Source organism: Hyla sarda, chromosome 1, assembly GCF_029499605.1.
Source record: "Hyla sarda isolate aHylSar1 chromosome 1, aHylSar1.hap1, whole genome shotgun sequence".
NCBI lineage: Eukaryota > Metazoa > Chordata > Amphibia > Anura > Hylidae > Hyla > Hyla sarda.
This window is the reverse complement of record NC_079189.1, coordinates 504,167,365-504,190,163: the sequence shown is the minus strand read 5'-3', so window position 1 is coordinate 504,190,163 and position 22,799 is coordinate 504,167,365. Positions and strand designations below refer to the sequence as shown.

General features: G+C 39.9%; 1 protein-coding gene across 4 annotated transcripts in view; it reads right to left on the bottom strand.

Moving 5' to 3' along the window:
* Nucleotides 1-5,009: 5,009 nt before the first annotated feature.
* The window catches only part of EFNA5 (ephrin A5), a 427,405-nt gene continuing 409,615 nt past the window's right edge, over nt 5,010-22,799 (bottom strand). For 2 of the 4 annotated variants that reach the window (XM_056537505.1, XM_056537503.1), the window contains 2 exons: nt 15,560-15,616; nt 5,010-9,182 (listed from right to left, as the gene is read on the bottom strand). In XM_056537505.1, the coding sequence (XP_056393480.1) occupies nt 9,061-9,182; nt 15,560-15,616 (179 nt within the window). In that variant the 3' untranslated portion in view covers nt 5,010-9,060. The remainder of the gene's footprint in view (nt 9,183-15,559; nt 15,617-22,799) is intronic. The other 2 variants (XM_056537506.1, XM_056537504.1) reach the window with 1 other exon arrangement.

Sequence of the window (22,799 nt, the reverse complement as noted above, 5' to 3'; positions counted from 1 at the left end):
CCAGACTCTGGAGTGATGTCACAAGGGGCGTGGCTGTGACGTCACAAACCCCGCAGCCTGCAACCAGAGTTTGGAACAAAATGTTCCGAACGCTGGGGCAGTGGTGTACCCCTTTAAGTACAAAGCATAGTTCCTCCACACTAGGTAGACAGCATAGTTCCCCCACTCTAGGTAGGAAGCATAGTTCCCCCACACTAGGTTGTCAGCATAGTCCCCCCCACATTAGGTTGTCAGCATAGTACCCCCACATTAGGTTGTCCTTATTGTTCCCCGACATTAGGTTGTCAGCATAGTTCTTCCCACGTTAGGTTGTCAGCATAGTTCCCCCCACATTAGGTTGTCAGCATAGTCCCCCCACATTGGGTTGTCAGCATAGTTCCCCAACATTAGGTTGTCAGCATGGTTTCCCCCACATTAGGTTGTCAGCATAGTTCCCCCCACATTAGGTTGTCTGCATAATTCCCCTATATTAGGTTGCCAGCATAGTTCCCCCACATTAGGTTGTCAGCATAGTTCCCCCCACATTAGGTTGTCAGCATAGTCCCCCCACATTGGGTTGTCAGCATAGCTCCCCAACATTAGGTTGTCAGCATAGTTTCCCCCACATTAGGTTGTAAAGCATAGTTCCCCCCACATTAGGTTGTCTGCATAATTCCCCCACATTGGGTTGTCAGCATAGCTCCCCAACATTAGGTTGTCAGCATAGTTTCCCCCACATTAGGTTGCCAGCATAGTTCCCCCCACATTAGGTTGTCAGCATAGTTCTCCCACATTAGGCTGTCAGCATAATTCCCCCACATTAGGTTGTCAGCATAGTTCCCCCACATTAGATTGTCAGCATAGTTCCCACCACATCAGGTTGTCAGTATAGTACCCCCCCACATTAGGTTGTCAGCATAGTTTCCCCCACATTAGGTTGTCAGCATAGTTCCCCCCACATTAGGTTGTCAGCATAGTTCCACCCACATTAGGTTGTCAGCCTAGTTCCCCCCACATTAGGTTGCAGCATAGTTCCCTCCACATTAGGTTGGCAGTATAGTTCCCCCCATATTAGGCTGGCAGTAATGGCCCCTCCATTAAGTTGTCAGCATAAATCCTCCCACATTAGGTAGTCAGCATAGTTCCCCCACATTAGGTTTGCAGCATTGTCCCCCCAACATTAGGTTGGCAGTATAGTCCCCCCAACATTAGGTTGGCAGTATAGTTTCCCCACATTAGATTGTCAGCATAGTTCCCCCCATATTAAGTTGTCAGCATAGTTTCGCCACATTAAGCTGGCAGCTTAGTTCCTCCACACTGGGTTGTCAGCATAGTTCCCCCACAATTGGTTGTCAGCATAGTTCCCCCCACTTTTGGTTGTCAGCATAGTTCCCCCCACATTAGGTTTTTAGCATAGTTCCCCCCACATTCGTTTGTCAGCATAGTTACCCCCACATTAGGTTGGCAGTATAGTTCCCCCCACATTAGGTTGGCAGTATAGTTCCCCCCACATTAGGTTGGCAATATAGTTCCCCCACATTAGGCTGGCAGTATTGTTCCCCCCACATTAGGTTGTCAGCATAGTTCCCCCCACATTAGGTTGTCAGCATAGTTTCCTACACATTAGGTTGTTAGCATAGTCCCCCCCCCCCATTAGGTTGTCAGCATAGTTCCCATCACATTTGGTTGTCAGCATAGTTCCCCCCACATTAGGTTGGCAGTATAGTTTTCCCCACATTAGGTTTTAGTTCCCCCACATTAGGTTGGCAGTATAGTTCCCCCACTTTAGGTTGTCAGCATAGTTCACCCACATTAGATTGGCAGTATAGTTCCCCCCAAATTAGGTTGTCAGCATAGTTCCCCCACATTAGGTTGTCAGCATAGTTCCCCCACATTAGGTTGGCAGTATAGCCCCCCCCCCACATTAGGTTGGCAGTATAGTTCCCCCCACATTAGGTTGGCAGTATAGTTCCCCCCACATTAGGTTGGCAGTATAGTTCCCCCACATTAGGCTGGGTGCATTGTTCCCCCCACATTAGGTTGTCAGCATAGTTCCCCCAACATAGGTTGTCAGTATAGTTCCCCGCCACCTTAGGTTGTCAGGATTTTTCCCCCCACGTTAGGTTCTCAGCATAGTTCCCCCCCACATTAAGTTGTCAGCATAGTTCCCACACATTAGGCTGGCAGCTTAGTTCCTCCACACTAGGTTGTCAGCATAGTTCCCCCACATTAGGCTGTCAGCATAGTTCCCCCCACATTAGCTTGTCAGCATAGTTCCCCCCACATTAGATTGTCAGCATAGTTTCCCCCACATTAGGTTGTTAGCATAGTTTCCTACACATTAGGTTGTTAACATCGTTCCCCTCACATTAGGTTGGCAGTATAGTTCCCCCCACATTAGGTTGTCAGCATAGTTCCCCCACATTAGGTTGGCAGTAGAGCCCCCCCCCCCACATTAGGCTTGCAGTATAGTTCCCCCACATTAGGTTGGCAGTATAGTTCCCCCACATTAGGTTGTCAGCATAGTTCCCCCCACATTAGGCTGTCAGCATAGTTCCCCACATTAGGTTGTCAGCATAGTTCCCCCACATTAGATTGGCAGTGTAGTTCCCCCCACATTAGGTTGAGAGTATAGTTCTCCCCACATTAGGTTGTAGTTCCCCCAGATTAGTTTGGCAGTATAGTTCCCCCACGTTAGGTTGGCAGTATAGTTCCCCCCACATTACGTTGGCAGTATAGTTCCCCCCACATTAGGCTGGCATTAGAGCCCCCCACATTAGGCTGGCAGTATAGTTCCCCCACATTAGGTTGGCAGTATAGTACCCCTACATTAGGTTGGCAGTATAGTTCCCCCCACATTTGGTAGGCAGTGGCCCCCATAGACATACAGCCTTCAGCCATATACAGTCTATGGCTGGAGGCTTTATGTCTTTGCACTGCCCCACATCAGTGCTCCGACCACCGCTCCTCTGGTCAGGGGTCATGATCTACTGCTATGGCCTATAGGCCATAGAAATAGGTCCCGGACCAGAAGAGCGGTGGTCGGAGCACCGTAGAGGATGTAGCACTGGTAACTTACCATGCGAGCGTCGTCCTCTTAGCTGCTCCGCTCCACTTTTATAGGTGCACGCACGGGACGTCAGTGACCTTTTTAAAGTTAACGCGGAGCCGCAGAAAGGTAACAGGGACATCCTTGTGTCTCTAAAAGATCTTTTGGGACACAGGGATGTCCCAAATGTGATGGGAGAAATTAATCTGGGGGGAGGCAATTGCCCACTGTGCAGTTACCCACTCCACCAATGTTATAACTTACCATTGAGAAGAATTCAGGCCAATTATGATGGATCATGTTGATTTAATTTCTTCATATTTGAAAAGCAGCATCAGATATGTACAGTACTTGTCTATATGTCTAACATTGCTCATTTCACTACAGCTGTTGCTGAAGTAAATGTGACTGCAAATTTTATCAGTAATCATATTAAATTTTTTTACATTTTGTTATTGAGCAAAATTCTGCCTACTGTGCCTATGTCTAGTCCTGATTGTTGCTATTGTATCTTACCTTGTGTAAGCCAGAAGAAAAATGGACATTGTCATCTGTGATCAAATTCTGCTCTTTAATGATGAGATGGCTCTGTTGACTCTGTCACAGATTATACAGCAAAGCTGACAAGGGGACTTCATAAAACTGTAAAACTCAGCATACTGTGTATAATGTATGTGTCAAAGTGATAACTTGAATATTTGAATATTTTAGGGATTTTACTTACAAAGTACCCATGGCTTATTTCTGGCACCAATGTCTGCTTCCCAATGTACCATCCTACTTTTTCTCTATGCTTCTTCCTCCTGCACCCATTAAAACTACATTTTCCAATAGTCCTCTTGGCCGATATTTGTAGAATGGAGGTTTGGCTTGCCCGTATAATATCAGAAGGGGACATTATTGATGAGCTATGATAGAGAGGGGGGTGGCTTGTTTTGACGATGTTAGAAAAAGGCATGGCTTAGGGTGAATACATACCACGTTTTCACTCTATGGGTGCTGGATCCGGAGTGGGGAGGGGAAAACCGTTGGCTCCCCTACCCCAGTCGGACTGACACCCTAATCCATCGACTTTAATGAGCCTACCAGAGTCACCGTTTTACTCCGGTCGGCTCATTTTTGACCCGTATGTGGTTTTCTGACCAGACCTCAAAACGTAGTTTTCTACGCTATGATAGAGAGGGGGTGGCTTGGTTTGACGATGTTAGAAAACGGCATTGCTTAGGGTGCATGCACACCACGTTTTCACTCTACGGGTGCCGGATCCGTCGGGGGGAGGGGAAAACCGTTTGCTCCTGTACCCCAGCCAGACTGACACCCTAATCCATTGACTTTAATGAGCCGAACGGAATCATCGTTTTACTCCAGTCGGCTCATTTTTTACCCATATCCGGTTTTCTGACCGGACCTCAAAACGTAGTACGGGTCAAAAATGAGCCGACTGGAGTAAAACGGTGAATCCGGTCAGCTCATTGAAGTCAGTGGATTAGGACGTCGGTCCAGTTGGGGTACGGGAGAGCATGGTTTTCCCCTCCCCGAGCCGGATCCGGCACCCGTAGTGTGAAAAAGTGGTGTGCATGCACCCTTACAAGGTGAGGACACTGAAAGCTAGGACAAAGTGTCACATGATCTCTGTCTCTGTTGGGAGAGGGGTCATTGAAAGAGGAGAGAAAGTGGACAGAGGACGATAGGTTTTTCTTCACTTCCTACCAGTCACAGCTTATTCCAACAGGGAAAACGGCCCAGTACAGGTAATAAGTGTATATTCTAATAAAGTTGGTCAGGCCATGTCTCATTTCAATAATGAAGTTGCCCCACAATGTTTATAATAAGAACCTCATTAGAATATTATGAAACTGATGACATGCTTTAAAAGGATGCAGAAAACAATAAAGCAGCAATACTACAAAACAATATTCATAAGTTAATGTAATTTATAAATAAGGTAAACAAAAATAAAGGAACAACAAGTTAATTTCTGTTTTTTATTTCAGTTTATTTGTACGGACACGTGTATATACAAATACAGTTTATGATTATTTTTTTTTACATTTTCTTTTCAACTCATATAATGTAAGCATTTCAAAACAGCACTCAATGAATAGTAAGTCCAAAGCAGGGGAGTACAAGCACAGGACCACACTGAGCTGGACTTTCTTACCCAGATGCACAGACAATGAGTGGTTTCAATGAGATGTCAAGAGTAAGTATGGAAAGCGGATTTTGTAGCCTCATGGGTAACCTCCAACATGCCAGCATCTATTAAACTGCACAGACAATGGCAGTAAGCGTATCATAGGGAGATTTGTCTCAGATCTGAGAAAGTTGGGGGGTGAAGGCCTGGGAAAAACTTGGTGATGCCAAAAAAGTAGGGCAGATCTGCTCATTCACTGCTTGAAAGGAGAAAGACAGAGCAGAAGTAACAGAAGTAAGGTAGAAATTAAACAGGTAGCCACACAGTTACATGACAAGTTAACAAAACCAAGTACAGATTTTAAAGGATATTGGAAACACATTTAATATTTCAATGATAAATGAACTATGAAGACTGCGGCTATGCTGGACAAAACAGATTACATAAACTTTAAATGAGTAACATATGATGTACTGAAGCATTACATTAAATATGTTTTAAATATTTATTTTGTTTTAATACTATTATTTTTTTTCTTAGAGAATATCCTGTGTAGCTGATGAATGGCTCAAGCATGGACGAAAGTATGTCCCACCCCTCCCAGAAAAAAAGTAAAAAATAAAATAAAATTCTACATGTTTCCTTAAGCCAACATGCCAAAAATACACAGGGCTCTAACATCAGACCTATAAACATTTAGTATAAAACATTGATCATTACATGTTGTGTTTCTCTGGATCATGACGGAGTGAGGACTTATGAGTGGTCATGTTCACAAACAAACCTTTTATTCAATTTTTTTTACATTTTTTAAAATATTTTTTAAGCATTATTGGGTGTCAAGCATGATTTTTTTTGTTGTAGTCTGAAAGTCTAATGTATTCACTTACAAAAGACATAAGAATTGAATTAATACTTTATTATCAAACACTATATACAACATAACAGAATTTAAAGAATGTAATTTTGTTTCTTTATCTTATATTCTTTGCCATCCAAGAAGGTATAGTACAAAACAATATTCTAATCTAACATGAAATGTTATCTTGTGTATTAAAGGATACACAGTATCCACCAAACAGACTGATGCTTGATCCCCCTGCTTCAAGTTGCAAAGCCACTGGCTACCAGGAAAATGGGTTAAAAGGGTACCCTACCTGGGCCAAAGGAGTTTATGGGGAAAATAAAGTGGAAAAAGACAACGCATGTGAGAAGAGAAGAAAGCCAAAGAGACTTCAAGTGCAATGAGCAGCTTCGATTTTGCCCCAACATCTTTTGAATTGCATCTCTAAACATTACAGAAAATGTCTTCTACATATTGCTCTTTCCTATTTGATTACTAGTGTTGAGCGCGAATATTCAAAATGCTAATTTTTACTGCAAATATCGTCACTTCGACATTTTGCGAAATGACGAATGTTCTCTTTTTTTGCGAATATATGCGAATATGCAAATATTTGCAAATATCGGCACTTCCAGTCAGAGGACACTGATCCCTCCCTTCTTTTAAGTAAAATATATAATCACGCATGGGCACTATGCAAATTTAATTACAAATTTTTGCATGGAAAAAGAAAGAGAACAAACATAGCGAATATTCAAATTTTGCAAATATAGGATGAATATTCATCCATATATTTGCAAAATATTGAGAATTCGAATATGGCCTATGCCGCTCATCACTATTGATTACAACCAGCTTCTGTCCAAATGGATAGACCATACTCACTTGGTTGTATTACATACAGTATTTGTCATTTAGTTGGTCACAATTGCTTATAACTGTACCTGTTTTTAAGAGGGAGATACAACTTTTTAAAGGTATAAAAATTAAAACTGCTACTCCATGACAATAATATTAATAAAAAAAAATAACAACAATAATAATAATTATAATCTTTAAAACAATTATTAAAACTAAAAGGCCTAAAGCAATGTTAAGGCTGCTTAAATACATTAACATCCATCAACAGGCCATCCAGAGAAGTAGCAGTTGTGTTACTGAAGTGTTATTAGAGGCCATACTTTATAAGAACCTAGCATAAGTATTCTTATTGATTTATTCCATAATGGCTGTTATCAATTACTGCTACATTGTCACTATAGAAACCAGACCCGGAACTCTATTGAAGGTAGTTCTTGTGCTAACACTGTAAAATTGCGGCATGACAAACTACAGTATATGAATCACATTGTCATCAATGTAGCCTATAGAATAATATAATATTTATTTCTTAGGTTATCGGTCTCTGTGCTTTATTGTTCTTTATTGTATATACGACGTAAAAAAATTGCATAATACTATTGTTCTAGATTAAAGCAACCCAGGCTAGCACATGGATTTTTTTTTTTTTTTTTGAAGGCTCTTGTTACAACTCCCATGGCATTCCTATCGGAATATGTATAGGAATACATAATTTAGACAGTTAGAAAATGGCGTTGAATAACTATAACCATTTATGTACGTCTGTATTGTTCTTAGAAATATATTAAAAGTTATTGTACTTGATAATTTTTTTTTACTTTTTATATTAAACAATCACAGTTTGTTAAAGTCTTTATTACATAAAGTACATTTGGTGACTATGAAGTGTCTGAGTCACGTCCTTTGCTATACATCAATAATAAACAAAAACTCAAGGCACCCTGAAAAGTTATTAAGCGTCCATATTTGAATCTCCCAATGTGACAATAGGTAGCTGTCCATTAACCCAACCAGGAATTGATTTACTGCTGGAATCAAGTCTTCTCAGCATAAAATATTTCTTAATAATGCATATACAAGGTGGTAGAGAGTTTTTCCTTAAAATCTGTTGGAGCCAATTTAAATTACATATAAATATATATATATATATATATATATATATATATATATATATATTATACAGGGGATGCAATTAGTCACTTAAGGGGTCAATTAAAACCACCCAAAGAGGTCAGATAAAGCATATATTGACTCACGGCATCAGAGTTTTTTTTTGAAGCTAGAACTTCATCATGCCTTTTATTCATAATTTCAATTATGTTCTTCCACGAATTAGGAAAGTCAATTTAAAACAAAGTCTAATGTCCTGTAATATAATACACTTCCTTGCAGATGCACATGTTGTAGGATGTTGAACCAAGAAGGTGCCCCATGACTGCCTTCAAGACAGCTTAAAACTGGGCATGGTCACATTGTATATAAAATGCATGAGTTGTAAAACAGCAAAATCAAAAATGTAGCACCTTGGAGATCAATTTATGGTATCTGCCTATATTGTCTGCACTCCAGATGACTTCAAATATATTAAAAGAACAAAAATAATATTTAAAAAGACTCCCCCCATACCCTTTGGTAATCCCTTAGTGCAGGTAAGAGTGCTAAGCAGAGTCAATGAATATTGTCTTCTCGGATAAACATGTCCTTGGAAATTTTGGAATATCTCCTTTCACGTTCTCCTGCATATTTTGCCACACCATCCAACAGTTCTGTAAGGTAGTCACCAAGGGAGAAATTCCTTTTAGATTGAATTTCCTTTAAGTCAATATCCATATTAACTGTTTCATGCCGCCTATGGCAGTCTTCACAGACAACAAAATGTGCCAAATAAGTGACTTCTTATGCCCGAATGCAAGGAAATCTTTAATTCACTAGTGTTACTATTTAAATTTGGCATTTCTACCAGGATTTAAGATTCCGGAACAAAAAGCAACGTCTAAATTATAATATGTGAAGTAGATATTCTTGTGGAATTCATGTTCACTTGGAAGTGGGGAAAAATGTATATATAAAAGGCAAAAAAAGGGGGGGGGGAAACATAAAGAAAAACTGTCCTTTCTTGGGTGAAGCAGTTAGGTGGATCTTTGATGTTCCAAGACCCTGTTTTTCTGCAGTTGGTCTGTGACGTATGCTGTGCTATAACGTCAAAAGCATCGCCAGGAGAAACAGAAGCATAGTTAAAAGCCAATTTTGTATCCTCGGTGTTGGTGCTGAATTTTCACCACGAGAAGGCTCAGCTGATTCATGAACTGTGTCATCTGTGCAAATACAAAACACACATTCAGTTTCTTGACTGCAAAGTTTACAAGGTACAAGTTTTTCATTTTCAAACATTAAAGATCCTTATATTAGACAAGGTTTTAGATCTAAAGATTGCTAAACCACTTCTTATGACTATTACAGACTATATCATACTCTACAACCAATATAGTTAACAAATGAATCACAAACATTTCATATTTATTCAAAGAAACATTGATGTCTGCATGCAAAAGTATGCAAAAAAGATTCCCACGCCAGTATGTGCTACAGAAAGAACAGGAGTCTTTCTTTTAATAATAAAGAGCTCCTATATGGATAAACAGCCTAGATACAATCCATGTAGGGAGCAATATGTCTTTGCAGATGTTTTGATATCATGCAATGTAGTCTACATAAAAAGCAATCCCCTAATATTATTTTCAGAATGGCCAACCTGTTAGGGCTCATGCACACAGAACATGTATGGTGGCACAGGTATGCAGACTTAGCATGCCACCATAAGGTACCTCCATACTGCACCATGTTCTGGAGATAGTCTTTCCTGGAAACAATAGTTCCAAAAGAGAGTAGCTCTGTAATGTGCCATCCAACCCGCCAGAATTTGATTTGTTTTCTCCAATTTCAAATGAATTGACAAAAAAAGCCACCTCTACATGTCTCAGTATGACATTATACACACACACACACATATATATATATATATATATATATATATATATATATATATAGTACAATCGGACTCCAAAGACTACATTTGGTGCCATGTAATAGCTGTGAGCAGGAGGGTTCCAGTTGTAAGGCTGCAAAATAGTTAATTTCCCTGCTAATGCCATGCACAGTATAGGTACAAGCCCCATGGGTTGTTTCTCTATCTATTAGACATTTTGGCATATCCTATGGATATCCTTAAGGGAATATACATTTAAGCCTACATATTTAAGATAAAAAATCTTTACATGTTAAACCAATTCCTTTTACCACCATGATTGTTGCACTGTTATGTAGGTAAACAGGCTACACATCAATATATTTATACTGCCACTCTCTACTAACCGATCACATTCATAATATTTTGGGCAGAAAAATGTAACTTCTATAAGGACGTCTGCAGTTGCTCCGTTTATCACGCCAAGGACAGGACCGATAAAGGAGGCACTTACAATGACAACATTGCATAGGGATTTGCTCTTTATGTAGATCTATAATGAATAAACTTTGACAACATTAAAAACATTATCAACAACGACAATGAAACGTAACAGCACATAGATTTACTCTTTATCTCAACTTTTCATTCTGATACGTAACAACATGCTATAGATATTGGGAGCCGAATGTATTCAATCTCAAACACTACTATTATGCTAGCACATAAATATGTGCCGGAGACCTCAGTCCTGTACTGTACCAAAAGGTTACAAGATAACCATTTTTATCAGGGGCAATCGGGAATACTACATATTATACAGAAAAAGCATATTCGATAAGGGTCTGGAGGTAACAGTTTTACCCAGGTCCTGGTGCTGAAGGGGACCTTTGAGTCCCCAGGACAAAAAAGAAGACATGAATATTATAAAAGCCACATGATACACAGTGAACCATGGTACAGATTTGAGGTCCAGGAGCTTCATTTATGGAATTCATTTCCACATGATGTTGTGATGATGGGTTCATTTATCAAGTTAAAGAGGGGACTGGATGCCTAAGGCTTTGTTTACATTTGTATTGTGGCTACTGTTTATACTATAAGACATATCACGCAATATCACCAGTATCTGACAGACCCTATTGACCAATAATGGGGGCCGTTGATTGTTGCCAAGGTATTTGTTGTTTTCATGTAGCCAATTATGATGAAATATGCAACAAAGTCTCTGAATGGAGCCTCTACAAGAGCGTCATAGCGCTGAGCATAGGTGGCACCATGGCAGGATTATAAGGACTCTGACAACCAGTGATTGTGCTATAAAATGGGTTTACACATCCCAATACATTTGCTTTAAGAGGATACGTCTAGTGGGTAACAACATACAACATGCTGTAGAGAGAGCACTCTATGGGGAAAGATCCAAACCAAGCCTAAGGAAATTTGAAGCAGTTGCTCAGACCAACCAATCACATGACCTTGTTAGAAACCCCTTGGAGTCTGCTATAGGCAAACTCTCCACTTTTCCTTTATATTAGTATATATTAGTTTTGATATATCTCCCCTTATAGTTAAAAAAATATACCATAGGGGGAGATTTATCAAAACCTGTATTGAGGAAAAGTTCCCAGAAAATTAGTTGTCCATCCCAACCAATCAGATTGCTTCTTTAACTTTTAAAAATAATGTTGAAAAATAAAAGAAACAATCTGATTGGTTGCTATGGGCAACTAAATAACTTTTTCTCTGCACAGGTTTTGATCAGTCCCCCCATAGACTTTTATATATATAGAGTTGTTGCATGTATTAAACATAGACTCCCGATAAATTAGATTATCTGATAATCTTACAGATGAATATCTTTCTAGATAACATTATTTTATGCAAGCATCATTGTATAAGACAAATGCAAAATACTATATAATAATAATAATAATAATAATAAAGAGCAAATTCTTCCACCATGCTCAGTGTTTTATTTAGGCACAAACACCTGGAGGATATATAAAAGCAATACTTGCAATAATTCTCAAAACACTGAAGACTAATAGGACAAATCTATTTTACATAGAGGCTTGTCCAAAGGCTGTTGTAATGGCAGCCAAAGATGTAATGATGTCCAGTGTTTCCCAATAAGGGTGATAGTAGCAATCGTCTGTGTAGACCAAAGACATAAAGGTTATTCCTTCTGAACCATAGAATCCCATTAGCTAGAAGAGCATTTCCACCCAAATTGTAAAATCAACTACACATTGCTATATACGTTATTAAGGTGATATCCAAAGTTTGCTAAACTGCTCATGTGTCAAGATTTGGCCACAATATGATAAACATTCTGATTTGTATTTATTGTTATTTTGTTAATAAAGAAGACATAATTCCTACATCACAAAACACTTTCAAATTTTATTTTGAACCAATGGAGAATATTTTATTTTGATCCAAACTAATCGTTTTTGGTGCCATAAGACCATAGATGTAATGATTATCATTACATATACAGTCAAAAGTGTTGATCAGTTGGGGTCTGAGTGCAGAGGCAACTACCAATCACTAGAATGAACAGAGCGAAAAGCAGTTATGTGCTTTACATCCAGGCTCACAGAGATCTCCATCCAGCTTTGCTAGACAGCCACATTATAGCCTTATGAGGTCATTCAGTGAAACTGGACAGAGATCACTGCAAGCCAGGGAGTGAAGTGCGCTACTGTGTTCCTCTCCCTGCTCTTTTTAATTATCGGTGGGGGTGTCAGCAGTCAGACTCAGACTGAACAAAAGTTTTTCCAAATGACAGGCGCTTTTAACCCCTTAAGGACGCAGCCCATTTGGGCCTTAAGGACGCAGACAATTTAACTTTTACGTTCTTGTTTTTTCCTCCTCGCCTTCAAAAAATCATAACTCTTTTATATTTTCATCCACAGAAAATATAAAATGTTTTTTGCGCAACCAGTTGTCCGTTGTAATGCCATCAATCACTTTAACATTAAATGTATGTCGAAACCAAAAAAATACTATTTGTGTGGTGAAATTAAAAAGAAAATCGCAATTTTGCTAATTTTGGAAGGTTTTGTTTTCACATCGTACAATTTACGGTAAAAATGACATGTGTTCTTTATTCTTTGGGTCAATACGATTAAAATGATACCCATGATAAGATACTTTTCTATTACTGTTGTGCTTTAAAAAAAATCGCAAACATTTTAACCAAATTAGTATGTTTAAAATCCCCCTATTTTGAAGACCTATAACTTTTTCATTTTTCTGTATAAGCGGCGGTATGAGGGCTCATTTTTTGTGCCGTGATCTGTACTTTTAATTGATACCATATTTGCTTATATAGAACTTTTAATCCATTTTTAATAGTTTTTCACCGTACGGTATCATTAACATTTTATTTCAATAGTTCATATATTTATGCACGTGGTGATACCAAATATGTATATAAAATATATTTTAACACTTTTTGGGGGTGAAATAGGGAAAATGGGACAATTTACTTTTTTATTGGGGGAGAGGGTATTTCAATTTTTTTTTACTCTTTTTTTTTATTTTTTTACTTTTATTTTTACACTTTGATAGTCCCCATAGGAGACTATTTATAGCAATCACTCGATTGCTAATCCTGTTCAGTGCTATATATGGGACATAGCACTGATCAGGGTTATCGGTCATCTTCTGCTCTGGTCTGCGGGCAGGCAGATCAGAGCAGAAGACACCGGGAAGGCAGCGGAGCCAGGTTAGGGGACCTCCGTCTGCCATGCTGGATGATCGGATCGGCGCGGCAGCGCTGCGAGCGATCCGATTATCCATTTTAGTGACCACGATGCTGCAGATGCCGTGATCTGTATTGATCACGGCATCTGAGGGGTTAATGGCGGACATTCACGGGATCGCGGGTGTCCGCCATTACGGGCGGGTCCGTGGCTGTGATCAGCCGATGCTCGTGGTTATGCTTAGGACATAAATGTACATCCTGGTGCGTTAAGTACCACCTCACCAGGACGTACATTTATGGCGCTCGTCATTAAGGGGTTAAGGGATTATCCCAAAATTATACTATTCCCAAGATAGGTGACAAATATTTGATCATGGGAGTCAATCAGTTGGGACCCCCACCAATAACAATTAAGGGGCCTTTTTCCCACAAGAAAGTAGAGAGGAAGTTATCCTTGGCAGTCCAAAGCAAAAAACTTTCGTGCATGTTTGACTGGAGCTCCACTCTCTTAGGAAATAAAGGGCCCCTGTTTTTATGATCTTGACTTATCATTTATCTTGTAGGTAAGTATAACCTATGATCTTGGGATGACAACTTTAAAGTAAAGCCATATCGAATACTACTTTTGAATTAGTTTTCAGAAATTGACTATTCAAAAAGTGAGAGTGTAATGACTGATTCTGTCTGCACCCGTAGGGTTAATTCTGCAAAGTTCTGTTGATTATGATTACTGGGACACCGCCCTGAGCTGCTTGGGTGTGGTTGGAGCTTCTTTCTAGCCTATCTGCACTATGGTTTCTTCTTTCAATCAGGATTCTCCTTTCACATACACTCTCATATATAAGTATGTCACTTTCTCTTGTGCTTTGCCTGTGAAAGTTACCTGTTGACTGAAGCCAACACTCCTATATCTCGATAGTCCACTTGGTATGATCTTTGGCTTTTCTCTTGATTCTTCTCTTACTCTGCTTTCCTGTACTCCCCTATTTCCTGGTATCAACCTGGCTAGACTGCTGTCCCTGCATGTAGTGGGTAGTCCACGTGGTTGTGGACCCATTGTTTAGGACGGGTACGCAAGAAGGAAGGGACAGAGAATGTGGGCAAGATTAGGGCTTCACTCTATCCCTGCCCAATGGGACAGAGATATTATCCATCCGTGGTGAAAGCTAATTCAAAGGTGAAAACCAAAATGGATAGAAACACAGAAGCATAGAATGTGTCTGCAGATAAGAACCATTTTGCCCATTTAGTTTGCCCAATATCCTGAATACTATAAATAGTCCTTGGTGTTATGTACACTTACTGCTTTTTCAAAAACAGCAGCCACAGCAAGATACAGTAGAAATATGTTAATATCTCTGTTAAAACAACATAGTTATCAAACCCTATCTTATTTCTATTTTTAAATTTGGGTAGAAATGCTCTTTTTTAAGTATTACATTGTCACTACTGCTAGAATTGGATCCGTTATGTTTAAACAACAACCAGCTGAGAATTTCCAGTGAGAGACAATGCAAAATTGTTATTTCAGAAAGATTGTTCTTTCGCAACACTCATCATCTTGGAGAAAAGTGGTTACTTCTATGGCCAAACTTAGCCTTGGACATTTTCAGAATTCTCCAGTTGTTCTTTCTTGTTGTTACCAAAAGATAATATTGTTAGCAACAGGGTCCTGTTGAGGTACCCCTATTGTTTTATAATTATTTATGGGAAGAATAGATTAAAGATGAAACATAGAAATTTAGTTAAACCTTGGTATTACATTTTTCAGAGTGGAAGACAATATTTTCTAGAATTTTCAAATTATATATTGCAGATTTTTTTTAAAATACAATAATCAAATAGCAATATAGAATGCTAGATAATTGTAATATACTGGCAATTTTATTAAATACAAAAAGTTCCAAAAACAAGAGGCGGGGATGGTGGAAGAAGCAGCTAGACACAGAGCTCCATGGTAAACCCCTTCCCCATTTCTAACCCCACAAAATGCAAAGATTAATCTCACTGACTGAGTTCTGTGCTTGTCAGATTGGCAGGGTAACTTGGTGCTTCACTGCTATCGAAGCCTGCAGGGAAAAGAGAGGAGTACCACTTGGGAACGAAGTACGCTGTGATTGTAGTACTTGAGCTTGTGAGCTATTAAGTGTGCAAAATAAACTGTGTCAACACAGAGAAAAGTGTTGGGTAAGAGTGGAAGCCTTGGGTATGTGTTGGAGGTGGACAGCCAGGAAGTTAAAATATATTCCACCATTGTGCATGTTAATTGTGGAGTTTTCCATATAGTACAGCATTGTAATGATTTTTATTGACTGTCCGAATAGTACACAGTCAAATATGACTTATTACTTATTCTATTGTGTGACCAGTGTCTAATATTATAATTAGAAATGTTCAATGTCGGTGCACAACCATTTGTTTCTAAAGTCACATTGCACATTAATGCAAACATTCTGTGAATTTATAGAACAACATAACACTTTGCAAAGTGGGCATAACCAGGTAGAGCTAAGGGGCAAACAAATTGCCCAAGTACACTTGTGGGAAGATGAAGTCACCATCATAACACATGGAGTCAAATTTATGGAAACTGCATTTTGTGGGTGGAAATGTACGTGCACTGATAAAGATTGCATGGAATGCTGACCAAATCCACAAACACAACATTGTGATGTAATAAAGACAATGGAGGAAGGGACAATGGCACTAAAGTTATGTATAACAAATTGAATCATCTACATTATTAGGCATACTAATAGAAAGATAATTAAAAAGATTTTGTTCTGTAGAGTAAACAAATCTTTGGATCAGATGACATCAGCTAAACTTTATCCTCATAATACTTCCAATTATATCTGTTTTGTTCTGCTTTATGAGGTTTCTAGGGTTTAATGGATTCATAACATGCTAAACATAACATCTTGCTAAAGGTTACATATGGCACAGGGCTTTTAAAAATACAGTATCTTAAAAGATAATTAGTGGTAGACTTTCATCCCCCCTTAACCAAGTCACTTTGGGAGCCTATGGCTGTGTTCGCACCATGTTTTTTCTCATACATTTTGGGTATACTTTCAATGGACCCATTGAGTTTAATAGACTAATGTAGTAAACTAGTGGCTAGACTTAGTCCATTTTCTGAATTTTTATTTCATGAGACTAAAAAGTATGGTCTAGAACACTTTAGAGTCCCCAAAAATGTATGCATATGTTTGGAAAATAGGCTGAATTTAGTTGGCTATGTTGACCCATTGACTTCAATGGGTCTGTCAGGACTTGTCCACTATTCTCTAATCACTGTTCTCCACTTTTGTAAATATTGTGCCAGGAGTTTCTTAGATTTTTCTTCCATGTCACTTTATATTATTTTTTTATTGTTATATATCATAATAATGACAAAAGGCATTATCATGACTAGCCACAATAGGGCAGACCTATTATGCCAATTGCTCCCAAAATCTATTACACCATATGTACTATTTGTTTTTGTCACTAATTTGTTCTATCTAGACCAATGGTCTCCAAACTTAAGCTCTCCAGATGTTGCAAAACTACAAATGCCAGCAGAATTTGTAACATGGAACCATAGTTTAAACATTTACACTAAAAGGAGTTGTCCAGGGTAGAAAAATGTTGCTTCTTTTTTGTAAAAATAGCACCACTCCTGTCCACAGGTTGTGTCTAGTATTGATGCTTGGCTCTATTAAAGTAAATGTGACTAAGCTGCATTACTACACGCAACCTGTGGACAGGAGTGGTGCTGTTTAAAAGAAGCAAAATGTTTCTAATGTTGGACAACCCCTTTAACTACATGTTTCTGGTTGTGCAAATTGTGAAAAAACAACACAATCTATACAAGTATCAAATACGGTACAAATATTAAATTATTAAGCTATGTTCACACATCATTTTAGTGCCTCATCTTAAGCCGAAACAGCTAAAAAAAAATAAAAAACTTAAATTTCAGCCAATTTTGGCTCAAAGTAAGGCAGAAAAAAATGAACGCAATTTGAGAATTGTTAAGCTAAGGAAAAATAGAAAAAGCATTTACTTTTCTCTCTCTCTCTCACTCTCTCTCTCTGGTAGACTTGGTTTGTCCCTGCATTACATGGCTGGATATTCACTTAAAGGGGCACTCTGCCCCTAGACATCTTATCCCCTATCCCGATCTCGGCTGCGGCACCCCAGACATCTGGTGCACGGAGCGAACTTTGCTCCATGCCGGATGACTGGCGATGTGGGATGGAGGGTCTTGACATCACGGTCACGCCCCACCCGTTACATCACAGCCATGCCTGCTCAATGCAAGTCTATCGGAGGGGGCGTGAAGGCCGCCACGCCCCCTCCCATAGACTTGCATTGAGGAGGCGTAGCCATGACATCACAACCGGGGCACGGCCGTGATGTCATGAGCCTCTGACTCTGCACCCGACATTCTAAACGAACGCAGGGTGCAGCAGGGAGATTGCGGGGGTCCCCACCGGCAGGACCCCCGCAATCGAACATCTTATCCTCTATCCATTGGATAGGGGATAAGATGTCTAGAGGCAGAGTACCCCTTTAAATGCGTGGGATCTGGTTAGCTGGTCACTGGGCTGATCAATCTAAAATTGCATTGTCCCTCAGGTTGAGACTAGATTATTGTTACATCTATGGACACCTTAAAGAGGATATTCTGAGAATTTGTTTTATTTTAAGATTTGACTACAAGATGGGATAAAAAAAAAAATATATACTCACCTGATATCAATCCCCTGCCAGTGCTGTTTGAATGGTGCCTGTTTCCACTGCTCAGCACTTTCTGCTTTTGTCCAACCACACTGCAGGTGCCCACTCATCCAATCACTGGCTAAGTAGGGTCACCACTCAGGACAAGGATTGGATGAGGGGGATATTTCAAGTGAGGTAAATAGCACTGAACATCAGGAACTGGCACCATTGGAAGATAAGTGGCAGGTGAATACTTTATTTTTATATTTCTCACATACAACACAATTAAGTAAAAAATTATTCTACAGAAAATGTTTACCTCAAACTAAAATGAAAACACGTAAAGTCTTAAAGGGGTACTCCAGTGGAAAACATTTTTTTTTATCAACTGGTGCCAGAAAGTTAAACAGATTTGTAAATTACTTCTATTTAAAATCTTAATCCTTCCAGTACTTATCAGCTGCTGTATGTTCCACAGGAAGTTGTATTTCTTTCTGGAATTATTTTCAGTCTGACCAAAGTGCTCTCTGCTGACACATCTGCTGCTCTCTGCTGTCCATGCCAGGAACTATCCGGAGTACAAACAAATCCCCATAGCTAACCTCTACTACTCTGAACAGTTCCTGATATGGACATAGGTGTCAGAAGAGAGCACTGTGGTCAGACTGAAAAGAACTCCAGAAAAAACACAACCTCCTGTGGAGTGTACAGCAGCTGATCAGTACTGGAAGGATTAGGATTTTTAAATAGAAGTCATTTACAAATCTGTGTAACTTTGTGGCACCAGTTGATTAAAAAAAAAAAAAAAAAAATAAAAAAAAACATGTTTTCCACTGGAGTACCCCTTCAAGGTAAATTTCTCAAAGTGAGAGATACAGCTAGGAAAATGAAAAAGTCTGCTTACAGCTTGTTACTTATCTTTCATTATTCTATTTATTTATTTATTTTAGCTACAAGAGATAAAATATCAATCGTAAATGATCCTTAATGTTTTTCACTAATTTCTATAAACAATATGTTGATTCTTTAAGTTGATATTTTTCTAATGGTAGAGTGAGTTATATGTAATGTGCTCTCTGCAGGAAGCCAATTCATAATGCTTTAGTCCAGAGTAATGGAAGATTCAGGCAGCATCCAAAATGTGCTATATTAATTTTCAAGTGTCTTTTACAGTATGTGCAAGGCTAAGTCATAGCTAAACTTGCTGCTCCTGTAATCCCTTTATAGTATTTTATGTTTGTACAGTGGATTCATTCATTTTAAATGTGTTATCTCTGATAAGTATAACAGCAGGTTCTGTCTGTCATGTTTGATATCCACCCATTTAATTACTGACATACATATGCTGTTAAAGGAGAACTCTGGGAATATATAAATGATGGTAAAATCACAGGGCACTGCACATGCTCACACTTCCCAGCGTGAACTCAGAAATGGTCTGTCTGAGAGTACCGATCCTGTGTACAAATAACAGTAATAGTGGGTATTATTTCTTGATTTTTTTTGGCTTTGTTACATAGACCAATGCATGTACCGTATATACTCGAGTATAAGCTGAGTTTTTCAGCCCGATTTTTCGTGCTGAAAACGCCCCCCTCGGCTTATACTCGAGTGAACTCTCCGCCTGTCAATCCCTTCTCAGTGGTCTTCAACATGCTGTCCGGGCATGCTGGGAGTTGTAGTTTTGCAACATCTGGAGGTCCGCAGGTTGAAGACCACTGCGGCCTTCGTCATCATCCAGACCCCCCCCCCCCCTTCAGTTTTAAACTCACCTCCCCTCGGTGGGAAGGAAGGGTGAGCTGGTCAGGGCCATCTATGCTGCAGGGACTGTCCGCTGGGGAGGGTTAGTCGTCGTTCCCGGCTGTCCATTTTCACCGGGGGGCCCTCTTCTCCACCCACCCGGCCTGCCCCAGACTAGTAACTTTGCCTTGACGATGACGCACAGGGATGCGCATGAACGTCCCTGTGTGTCGTCGTCAAGGCAACATCACTAGTCCGGTGCAGGCCCGGAACGTGGAGAAGAGGGCTCCACAGCCCGGAACGACTAACCCTCCCCACTGGACGGTCCCTGCAGCATAGATGGCCCGGACCAGCTCACCCTTCCTTCTCACTGAGGGGAGGTGAGTAGAAAACTAAAGGGGGGGGGGGTCTGGATGATGATGAAGGCCGCAGTGGTCTTCAACCTGGGCATGCTGGGAGTTGTAGTTTTTCAACATCTGGAGGTTCACAGGTTGAAGACCACTGATGAAGAGATTGAAAGGCGGCTATAATGAAGGGGGGGATGATGACGGGGGTCTGGATGATGACGAAGGCAGCAGTGGTCTTCAACCTGCGGACCTCCAGAGGTTTCAAAACCACAACTCCCAGCATGCCCGGACAGCCGATGGCTGAAGGGATTGACAGGTGGTGATGATGAAGGGGGGGATGATGACGGGGGTCTGGATGATGACGGGGTTCTGGATGATGACATGGGGGGATGATGTATTTCCCACCATAGGCTTATAGTCGAGTCAATAACTTTTCCTGGGTTTTTGGGGTGAAATTAGGGGCCTCGGCTTATATTCGGGTCGGCTTATACTCGAGTATATACTGTATACCGTCTGCTTCCTACTATTCCAGACACACTGTGCAGTAGTTAACTTTTTAACACAGGCACTGGCATTGACGGTAAAATGCTGAACCAGTTGGGTAAAAGAAGTTCAGACCAGTAAATATAATTACAGAAATATTCAGGAGTAATGTTACAAAACTTAATCTTACTGGAAATATAGTGAATACTTGGATTTTGAGTCTGGCAGACTTGGGAGGAACAGATTTAGAAAAAGAATGTAGTCCTATTCTTTGTTAACATACATAACTTGATAAAATATGGAGTGTCTCCGACAATGGAGCCAACAGATTAAATATTGTATTATATTCAGATATATATTGTTTGTCAAAACAACTAAACCTAAGTAGTGAAAGGCTGCTCAAGAGTATCATTAGTCTATGGCCATAAGTCATTATGTCTAGAGGATCAGCCTATGTATATCCATCATTTTGAAGTACATTGTGGGGCCAAAACATGATTACAGAATGTACATCCAACAAATACAGCTCAATCTGGTCTGCCAAGTTACTAAATAATTGAGGAAATGAGTGAGGAATGTTATTTACTATATCATTTGATAGGTAAACAATGAGATTTAGGTTGGCCACATTTGTAGACCCTGCCCCAATGGAAGAAAAGCCAAACTGGACAAGATCCATTTGATCTAAGCTATCAGATTGCTCATTGTATTCCATTGTGGCTTTTTGCTTTTGTTGAAACATAAGCCATTGAATAGACAACTAATTAGAAAACAAATTTGGAACTCAGCCAGAACACGTTGCAAGATCATATATTGCAATATTGGGTTAAATATCATATGTAATAGTCCGCCATATTGCACCTTTTATGAACATTATGGCCCTCATTTACTAAGCCTAAGGCCCCTTTCACACTATAAAGTTGCTCCGTTAAAAGACCCATTATTACCCTCCGTTTAGAAAAGCCTTAAAAACGGGTGTTAAATGGCTGTTACAAAATCCCATTAAAGTCTATAAGATTTTTGGATAATCCATTATGACCCGTTATGGGCCGTCATGAATAACAGATGTTATTTGTGACAGAAGAAAAAACAGCACATGCATTAACTTTTCTTCCGTCACAGGAAACGTGTAAATTAACGACCATTATATTTAACATTGCAGTCTATGGCAAATGGATGAGCCTTTATGTCATCCATTTGCACCTGGTTTATTATATCCGCTATTACTTCTGAGCATGCTCGGAAGAGGTGACATCAGCAGACTCCTGCAGTGCTGAGGGACTACTACTACTCCCATTATGGAACAGACTTGTTTCCCTGCAGGAGTCTGCCAGTGGCTAAGGAGGCTACATTAGTGTTTGTACTACAACCCCCATCATGGAACAGACTATGTTCCATGATGGGGGTTGTAGTATAGGGGTATACTGAGGTATTGATCACACCGGGTCTCACTTCTGAGACCCAATGCGATTAGAAGTTATTAAACAGGGGAGCGGGCGTCATACACCACTCCCCTGCGATGTACGATGTATTTTACTGTAATTTTTAAATTCACCGCCGGGAGCCCTGAATGGCCGGTACTGAGGAGCCATTCAGGGCTCCCGGCAGGGTTTTCAAATAGAAGCGCTGCGGTGTGGAAAGACATATAGAATCGCTGGGGGGGGGGGTTATGTCTGCCCCCCACAGTGTTTCTATATATCTTGCCCCTTGCTGTGTTATATAAGTCTTGCCCCCCGCAATGCATTTATATAGGTATTGCCCCCCACAGTGCATTTATATATTTTCCCCAGGCCAGATGTGCTGGCTTCCTGGCCAGATGTGCTGCTGTTAGAATACTTTTCATTCATAGCGCTGCGGTGACATATGAATAAAGAAGCGCTGTGGGGGCCAGACAAATAGCGTTATCTGGCCCCCTGGCAGCGTTATGAATGAAAAGTTTTCTACTAGCAGCGCATCGGGCCGGGAAGCCGGC